Source organism: Melospiza melodia, unplaced genomic scaffold, assembly GCF_035770615.1.
Source record: "Melospiza melodia melodia isolate bMelMel2 unplaced genomic scaffold, bMelMel2.pri scaffold_18, whole genome shotgun sequence".
Classification (NCBI taxonomy): Eukaryota; Metazoa; Chordata; class Aves; order Passeriformes; family Passerellidae; genus Melospiza; species Melospiza melodia.
Window position 1 is genome coordinate 10,420,566 of NW_026948525.1, and position 9,213 is coordinate 10,429,778.

At 49.0% G+C, this 9,213-nt stretch overlaps 1 protein-coding gene across 1 annotated transcript; it reads right to left on the reverse strand.

Annotated features, from left to right (window-relative positions):
- Positions 1 to 2,189: 2,189 nt before the first annotated feature.
- LOC134433464 (zinc finger protein 239-like) lies at positions 2,190 to 7,379 on the reverse strand. The gene is made up of 3 exons (XM_063182320.1): positions 7,256 to 7,379; positions 3,813 to 3,888; positions 2,190 to 3,627 (listed from the first exon to the last, which is right to left on the reverse strand). Exons 2-3 carry the CDS (start codon positions 3,859 to 3,861, stop codon positions 2,513 to 2,515), a joined length of 1,164 nt encoding a protein of 387 aa, XP_063038390.1. The 5' UTR covers positions 3,862 to 3,888; positions 7,256 to 7,379; the 3' UTR covers positions 2,190 to 2,512.
- Between the last annotated feature and the right edge of the window lie 1,834 nt (positions 7,380 to 9,213).

Genomic DNA, 9,213 nt, shown 5'->3' on the forward strand with positions numbered 1-9,213 from the left:
AGGACGAGAATGGCCACACCCTGTCGGACAAGGACATCACAGCTGAGGCTGACACCTTCATGTTTGAGGGTGAGCACGAGCTCCCAGGTGCCATTGGGGAGGAGCCACTCCAGTGTCCCCTCACTCACCCAGTGTCCCCACAGGCCATGACACCACGGCCAGTGGCCTGGCATGGCTCTTCTACAACCTGGCCGGCCATCCTGAGCACCAGGAGCGATGCTGCCAGGAGGTCCAGGAGCTCCTGGCTGGCCGGGACACTGCAGACATTGAATGGTGAGATGTCTCCAGGGCCACCCCGGTCATGTGCCTTGGGAGCATGGTGCCATCTCCCACTTGTCCCCAGGGACGACCTGTCCCAGCTGCCCTTCACCACCATGTGCATCAAAGAGAGCCTGCAGCTGCACCCTCGTGTCACTGCTGTGTCCCGGCGCTGCACCAAGGACATCCCCCTGTGTGATGGCCGTGTCATCCCCAAGGGTATGGCATGGCGAGGGTGTCCCCAGTGTCACCACCCACCCTCATCTGCTGTCCCTAAAGTGGCCATTCTCATCCCACCAGGGGTCATCTGCCTGATGAGCATCTATGGGACCCACCACAACCCAGACCTCTGGCCCAAGCCTGAGGTAGGGCCACCCTATGAGGTGTCCCTGTCACCATGGTGGTGACAGCTGTGTCCCCTCAGTGTGACTGTGTCGGTGTCACCCCAGGTGTTCAGTCCTCTGAGGTTCAGTCTGGAGAACAGCAAGGAACGGTCCCCGTCGTCCTTCATCCCCTTCTCTGCTGGGCCCAGGCATGTGCTTGAGTGGGGACAGGAGTGCCACCCCTGTCCCTGACTGGGTTCACAGTGGGGTGACAGTGGGGAGGAGCAGGGAATAAATGGTAGCATGAAAGGGACAGTATCATGGTGGTGGTGGGGATGTGTTGTCCTTGGCCATGGGACACCCCATGGCATGGACATGTCAACCCATGGACTTGTCTCTAGGTCACTTGTGTCACCATCCATGGCCATGTCCCCCATTTCCTCATCCATGGCCATAGAGCTCCATGTCACCATCTCTATCTGTGACACCCCCCATGCCCAATATCGCCATCCACACCCACGTCCTTGTCCCCATCCCCACCCAGGTCCTTGTCCCCATCCCCACCATGTCCCCACCCAGGTCCTTGTCCCCATCCCCACCATATCCCCACCCAGGTCCTTGTCCCCATCCCCACCACATCCCCACCCAGGTCCTTGTCCCCATCCCCACCATGTCCCTACCCAGGTCCTTGTCCCCATCCCCACCACATCCCCACCCATGTCCTTGTCCCCATCCCCACCATGTCCCCACCCATGTCCCACAATGTCACCATCCATGTGTTAGTTAAATGTCTTTATATTTACCCCAGTGTTGGGTGAAGGATAATGAAAAATGAAAGAAAATAAAGGCCAAAATAAAAGCATTTATGTGTCCATGCTGCTGAGTATCCATGTGTTGGGTGGGTAGGAACGACCTTTTTTAAGAGGAGTTTCCACTCCATTGTCTACAAAATCCTGGTTTTTTGCCCCAGTCCATCACCATTTGGCTGTGGAAGATGCCGGTGGGCCAGAGAGAATTAGAATCATGGAATGATTCAGGTTGGAAAAGACCTCCAACATCATTTGGAGTTCCTGGATGCCACCCGAAGAATGATAGGATGCAAAAGGTGAGACTTTTTTGGTGTCAAAAGTAAAAAACTATTCTGTCCCCTGTGAAATTCTGATGTCTGTTTGCATCCCAATGGATTTTTCTCTGGCCGTGTCCAAGTGCCCAAGGGGAGCCAGGATGACGTGGAGACCACCAGCCCGGTGTCTTCCCAACATGGATCACCAGGACCATGGATGACCAAGTCTCTGCCTAGCGAGGGTCACTGTGGACCATCCAGTGGGGGTCCCCAATGGGGGATGGAGTTGAAGCAGCGCTCAAAGCTCTTCCTGACACTGTAGGACACAAAACAATACGAGCACACACACTGCTGCTCTCAAGGGGAAGAAAAGGGAAGTTTATTTTCTGACTCCAACATTTATAGTTTTCTAAAAGTGACAGTGGATTGGAGGGTGAAAGTGCCACCTCTCCAATGACACTGGACAAACTAACAGTCCATCAAATTTTTCTTCTTCTATGTAAGAAAGCAAAACAAGAAGTTATTTACAGAAAGTGTTTGAGAAAGTTTGCTACAAGACTGCAGATATCAGAAGGCTCAAAAAATCTTAAAAAATCAAGGCAACACTCTTCCTGCACACAGGGCAGCTGTAGGGCATCCCTTACTGCTGCCTCCCTTGGTTTTGAGTCACGGTAGAGTTCTGGGAGAAGCTCTTCCCACACTTGGAACACTGTCAGGGCCTCTCCCCAGTGTGGATCCGCTGGTGGGTGACGAGGGTGGAGTTTTTCTTAAAGCCCTTCCTGCAGTCAGGGCAGCAGAACGGCCTCTATTCTGTGTGAATCTGCTGATGCTTGAGGAGACGGTATCAGCTCTGAAACCTCTCCCCACACTAAGAACACTCATAGGGTCTCTCCCCAGTGTGGATCCTCTGGTGGGCAATCAGCCTGGAGGTCTGCCTGAAGCTTTTCCCACATTCCCCGCACTTGTAGGGCCTCTCCCCAGTGTGGATCCTCTGGTGGACACTCAGGCTGGAGGGGTCGATGAAGCTTTTCCCACATTCCCTGCACTTGTAGGGCCTCTCCCCAGTGTGGATCCTCTGGTGGACACTCAGGCTGGAGGGGTCGATGAAGCTTTTCCCACATTCCCTGCACTTGTAGGGCCTCTCCCCAGTGTGGATCCTCTGGTGGACACTCAGGCTGGAGGGGTCGATGAAGCTTTTCCCACATTCCCTGCACTTGTAGGGCCTCTCCCCAGTGTGGATCCTCTGGTGGGCATTCAGATGGCAGCTCTGCCTAAAGCTTTTCCCACATTCCCTGCACTTGTAGGGCCTCTCCCCAGTGTGGATCCTCTGGTGCAGAATCAGGCTGGAGTTCTCAATAAAGCTCTTCCCACACTCTGAGCACGTGTAGGGGCACTCCCCAGTGTGCATTGTCTGGTGGATGATCAGGCGGGAGCTGTCACGGAAGTCCTTCCCACATTCCCCACATACAAAGAGTCGTATCCCAATGTGGATCATCTGGTGGAGTTTCAGGCTGGAGCTCCTCCTGAAGCCCTTCCCACATTCTCCACATTTATAAGGCCATTCATTGGTGTGGATCCTCTGGTGGACGATGAGGTGGGAGCTGATCCTGAAGCTCTTCCCACATTCCCCACACTCATAGGGCCGTTCCCCAGTGTGGGTCCTCTGGTGGATGAGCAGGTGGTCGCTCCTGCCGAAACTCTTCCCACATTCCAAGCACTGGTGGGGCTTCTTGCCATTGTCAAGCTGCTCATGGACCACCACTTCAGAGATCTGGCCAGATCTCTGGCTGCCTTCCTGGCACAGGCTGAGTCTTTCCTCCTCAGAGCACCCTGGGCTGGGTTTGCAGCCTCTCCTCCTGAGGGATCTCTGTGGCTTTTCCTCCCCGTTGGATTCCTGTGCCCTGGAGCTGCTCAAAACAGCCTCTGCCACAAGGTTCTGCCATGGGGATTTGTCCTCCCTGGTCTCCATCCTCAGCTCCTTCCCTGGGGGAGGAAGGACAAGAAAAGGATGGGATTTGCCTCCGTGCCAGAGGGAAGGGGAAGGAGATCCCCCAGTGCATCCCTGGCTGGACAGCATCAGCAGTGGGGCTGTGCTGCAGCCGGGGGCCATGCTGGGCTGGGAGATGGAGCAGGAGAGAGGGGGAAAGGGGCACTGACTTCCTCCTCACCTGCCTCAGTGCCCTGGGGCATCTTCCTCTTCTTCACAGCCTTCTCCATCCAGATGAGGTTTGGGAATGGGAAATCCTGGTTTGGGGAAAAAACAAGATGTGAGTGCATTGCTTTTGATGGTCTCACTAGCCAAGTCCATCTCTAGAAGTCACCGTGTGTCTGGTGGCCAGAAATACCTCCAAAAATCAAGGAGTCCAAAAACCTCTCCCAGGAGTTCCCTGTTTCCAGTGTCCTCACTTTGGGGTTATGGGGGTCCCTCTTCTCAGAGCTGCTGGGGGGCCCGTGGGTCCTGGGCATCCCCCCCTTCTCCCAGGTCCTGCTCAGACATGATGAGGGGGTTTTGGGGGGTCCCAGGGCTCACCCTCCCCTGATTCTGTGGAAATTGTTTTTGTGATTCGTGCCAATTGGCAATGGAATCAGCAAAATGCTTCTATCTGATGTGTCCAAAATAGACACAAAGAAAGGCTTTGAAACTTTTTGACCAAACAGCCAAAAAAAGCATCAAAATCAAAGAAGTATAGTAGAGCAAAAGAGATGAGGTAACAAGATGACTGATGCTTAGAATAAATTAGAGGAAGTTGGGGTAAAGCTGAGATATTGCAACAAAGCAATTAAAAGCTTATGTATAATAAAAAGCTTGATGCGCTTGACAAAATCATGTAGCAGACACCAGTGTAAGGCCTCCCTCCAGACAACCACAAGGATAGCAATCAATGACCACCTAGAAATATTATGAAATTACTGCTCCCAGCTTATTGATATTTGCTAATTTGGACTAACCAAGCACATTAGAAACTGCTTTGTAGGCTTAAAAACAGTATATTTACTTTACTGAACTGTGTGTGTTGTGAATGGAGCAGTGACTCCCCAGCCACCCAGCGCTGCTTGCTTGCTTTAAAATAAAAGGTAAAGAAGTAAAATTTGGATTGACCATTGAAATTTTATATCAGGTGTTCCAGGGTCCCCCTTCCCCAGCATCCCTCCACTCTAGGCACTCAGCGCTTCCCCTGCTCCCCTTTGCACTCCTAAGAGATCCAAAAATATCCCCTCATCAAATGAATTAAAAATACCTCTCTCAGCGACACCAAAATATATTTGGGACTCAACTCCTGTGAAAAACGCCAATCACTTGTTTTTAAAATTTTAAAAGTTTAGTAGTAATAAAATAGTTCTACAAATACTAATACAATTAGAGTAATAATAATTTGGACAATTTGAATTAGGACAATACGAGACAACAAATATAAAGAGTTACGGACGTCTGGGTACCTTTTTCTGGGCAGCACAAGCCCGAAAAAGGACCCCCGTTAGCAAAGGATTAACCCTTAAAAACAATAACCTGTTGCATATTCATACACCTCATACATGATGCATAAATTCCATTCAAACACAAGATTCTGTCTGGCCATCATTAACCTCTTCCCTCTAATCCTAACAGCCCCTTTGAGGTGGGAAGAAGTTCGTTTCTTCTGATAAGACAGCAATAAATTCTTTTCTCTGAAAGATTCAGGTGTCCTCTGGCTGCTATCTGGTGCGAGTGCCTCGTTCCTTTCTTTAAAAAAACCCCACTAACATAGTTCTTCTTTAAACTGCAAAAGTAACCTTTTAATTACAAGACTACATTTATTATTAAACTGTTAATACAGCACTACAAATCAATACATCAAAATACATATGGTAAATGTGAAAATGCCTGTATTTAATGATTGGCTTTTCACAAATATTAAAATGAATATTATATGTGTTGTGTTAGAAAGTAATGCTGCATTACTTCTCTTAAGTACCATGTTAAATATAGTTTTAGGTTATAAAAATTGTTAAAATAAAAATGATGCCATGTAAGATACTTTTTTAAAGAAAGGACTTGCAGCGAGATAGCAGCCACAGGACACCTAAATCTTTCAGAGAAAAAGAATTTATTGCTGTCTTATCAGAAGAAACGAACTTCTTCCTGCCTCGAAGGCGCTGTTAGGATTCAGAGGAAGAAGCTGACACTGACCAGAACCACAGAATCCTGTGTTTGAATGGAATTTATGCATCATGTATGAAGTGCATGAATATGCAATGGGCTATTGTTTTTAAGGGTTAATCTTTGTTAGCGGGGGTCCTTTTTGGGCTCATGCTGCCCAGAAAAAGGTACCCAGACGTCCGTAACTCTTAGTACTTGTTGTCTCGTATTGTCCTAATTCAAATTGTCCAAATTATTATTACTCTAATTGTATTACTATTTTTAGAACCATTTTATTACTATTAAACTTTTAAAATTTTAAAAATAAGTGACTGGCGTTTTTCACACACCATAAGCACACGTACCTTTGCTTAAAACAATGCTTGCTTATTTCGAATACAATACCTGCTTGTAAGCCTTAAAACACAACGCACAGAGCTCTATTCTTAAGCTTTAACCTTCCTAATATCTTGCTAGATAAACTTTCTGCAGCTTAGAGAGCTATTCAGACAATTCACAATAGCTATTCAGCTATTCACACAGGCCATTGTTCTATTTGCCCTTGCTTTTTCTACAGTTTAAACAATTTTTCTGCTGACCTATCTCATGGCTGCGCTCTACTCACAGTTCTGCTGTCTCTGAGGCCTGCCTTTTGCAGCTTTCCCAAAAGCCTCTGATTCTATGGATTCCCACAGTAAATATCTGCATAGAGCCCTACAATATGCACTTTTCCCAACTCTGGAATCAGCAAGGTCCAAACCCCAGCAGAATCCTCCTCTTCCCCCAGAAAACCCTCCCGGAGCTGCCGCTTCCCCTCGGCGCTCACCTGCGGGACGCGGGGCAATGCGACGCTGCCGGGCCCAGCCGAGCTGCGGGCTCGCCGTGGAACCCCGCAATGCTCCTTGCCCTGCTGCTGCTCCTCCTCGGGCTGCTCCCCTTCGTGCTGCTCCTGTACCTGCTCCTCCCCTTCCCCTCTCCCTGCCCTTCCTCCCGCTCCAAGCCCGGATCCCCCTTTCGCACCCCCTCTGCCCCACGGCCACAGCAGCGCCGGCTCTGGGGTGTAGGGGAAGATGAAACAGGAAAGCCTTACAAATATGATTGTCTGGCAAAAGATTTTGAGAATATGGAAACTATAAGCGAGATTGAAATGAAAGCAAACTTTGAGATCCCTCAGTTACTGAACAATGGGAAAATAATGGTGAGGCCGCTGAAAGTAATCCCCTTTTGATGAAACAATTCCCTCTGCTTGCAGGCAGGTCCCAGGGTCAGAGCAGCCCCTACAGAAGGGGTCCACAGAGGAGTTTTTAGGGTTTAAAATGTAGCACTGTATGGTAATGTAGTGATTCTTACAGACGGTATGGAAATGCTGTAGGATTTCTATATTGTACTAGATTAGTTAGTGAGAATCAGAATATTCAACATAGAAGAAGATTTATTGTATTGTAACGGGAACTTCACTGTCTTAGCTCTTACCTCTCTTACTCTTGCTCTTACCTCTTGTCTCTTATGAAATAAACAGGGCCAGGAGACTTCTTCTCCTTTTCAATGCCTTTATTAGAAGTGATCAGCTCAGGATTGGGTGGCTCGACAGGTCTGCAGCGTCCGTCGTCTCTCCCAGGGTGACTCAGAGGAGGAGGAGGAGGATAAGCACAGCTCTATCCACAAGGGGCAGAGCTGGGGGATCCGGTCCTCGTGGGAGCTTTTAGAGCATGGTGTCCCTGTCAGATGTCAATTCAGTCCACGTCCCGCTCCCTCCCAGACCTGGCCCGGGGGATCTCGAAGACAGGGTGAGGAACGATGAAGGTTTCCAGCATCTCTTGCAGGCCCAGCACTCCGTTCCTAACATCCAGACATCGCTCCAGTCTCTCAACTCTTAGGTGGCTCGTTGTTTTTGGGGTTTCTCCGTGAGTTTGGAGTCGGGGGTCCCACAAAGCATTCTGGTCTTGGGAGTCACTTTGCATAACCCCCCCCCCCCCCCCCCCCCTTCTCAGATGTCTTCCCTATTCTGAGAAAAGTACAACTTAGCCTCGGGCAAGGCTCTGCTAATACAAAAGGAGCAATTAGCCACAACGACCTGTGATTACAATAACCAAACACACAGAACTTGGGCAGGGCCAGTGATCTGGCTGCCTCTTTGTAACTTTTTCTCACAAAAAAATATTAACCGAATTTTTGTTCATAACATCTTAGCTCTTGCCTTTGATGCTCTTACCCCTTTTACTCTCTCATGCTTTTACTCTCTTACACTCTCATCCTCTCTCCCCCTCTCTTCTCTTAGGCCTGCTCCGAGCTGTGGCTGCAGCTCCCAGTAGGGCCCTGCACCCAGGCCCTTTGCAATACAACCCCAAATCCCAAAATGTCCCTGCACCCAGGCCCTTTGCAATAAACCCCAAATCCCAAAATGTCCCTGCACCCAGGCCCTTTGCAATAAACCCCAAGTTCCACGACCTGGCTGCAGTGATCTCTCATCTCCATGTGTCCCGACCCTGCTACCCCCATCAATCCTACACTGGGACAGGGGGAGAAACCCCCACAGCCCCCAGCGATGGGCAGGGGGCTCAGGGCTCGGGGATTAAGATGTACTTGTAGTTTTCTTGTTATGTCTAGGCTCTGAAGCAGGGTTTGTCATTGTTGTGAAACCAAGATTTGTCAGGACCCAGGACATCCCTCTGGCTGTCCTGAGCAGCCCAGACCCCTGCCAGGGGGCTCAGAGACCCTGGCACAGACCCCAGAATGCCCCTGTGGTTTTGATTATGACCCATGGAGCAAGTTACCAACCTTCTATGAAGATCAGCAAGCCACAACAGTTTAGGTAGCATATTAGTGAAGCTATTACGGGGTGAAAAAGTAGATTTTGGGGTTTCTGGTATGGGGGTTCACGGGGCAAGATGGAGGGAACTGTGTGTGTCCAGCTTTCTCCTTCTTCTTCTGCTGTGATGGTGGCACTTACAGATTGGTTTAGAGTAGAAGCTCACTGTCTAACATAGATGATAGATATTGGAAAGTAATTGTAATCATTGTACACGTAGTTTGTAGTATAAAGACATAACACTGCCCTGGGGGAGGCAGAATGCCTCAGACTGTCCTGCTGAGCTGACCTTAGCAGGGCAGGAGAAAATTTTTTACAGATAAGATAAATGAAACAACCTTGAGACTGAGAAATGAAGAGCCCTGACTCCTTCTTCAAGCGCCGGGCTGGGAAAAGAGACTTTGGAACTTTTCTCAGGGTCACTCTGACCAGCCAGAGACCCTGACACAGATTAATCAAGTATTAATACAGAAATAGATGTTCTAATCTATCCTTGCACTTCTGCAGGTCCTAGGAAGGCTGGTGGATGATTTCTGTCTGTGTTCAAATATTTAAAGCAACAACAAATAGTTCCACACTTTATATTTCAGATAAAGAATTTAATGGCATCTTAACATTGTTTTCACAATCTTATAATGTGCAT

Excerpts from the sequence above, each read along its gene's own strand:
- LOC134433464 (XM_063182320.1), bottom strand. The coding sequence starts at position 3,861 with ATGGAGAAGGCTGTGAAGAAGAGGAAGATGCCCCAGGGCACTGAGGCA. Across the intron at positions 3,628-3,812 it reads GCCCCAGGGCACTGAGGCAG|GGAAGGAGCTGAGGATGGAG; the intron begins GTGAGGAGGAAG and ends TTCCTCCCCCAG.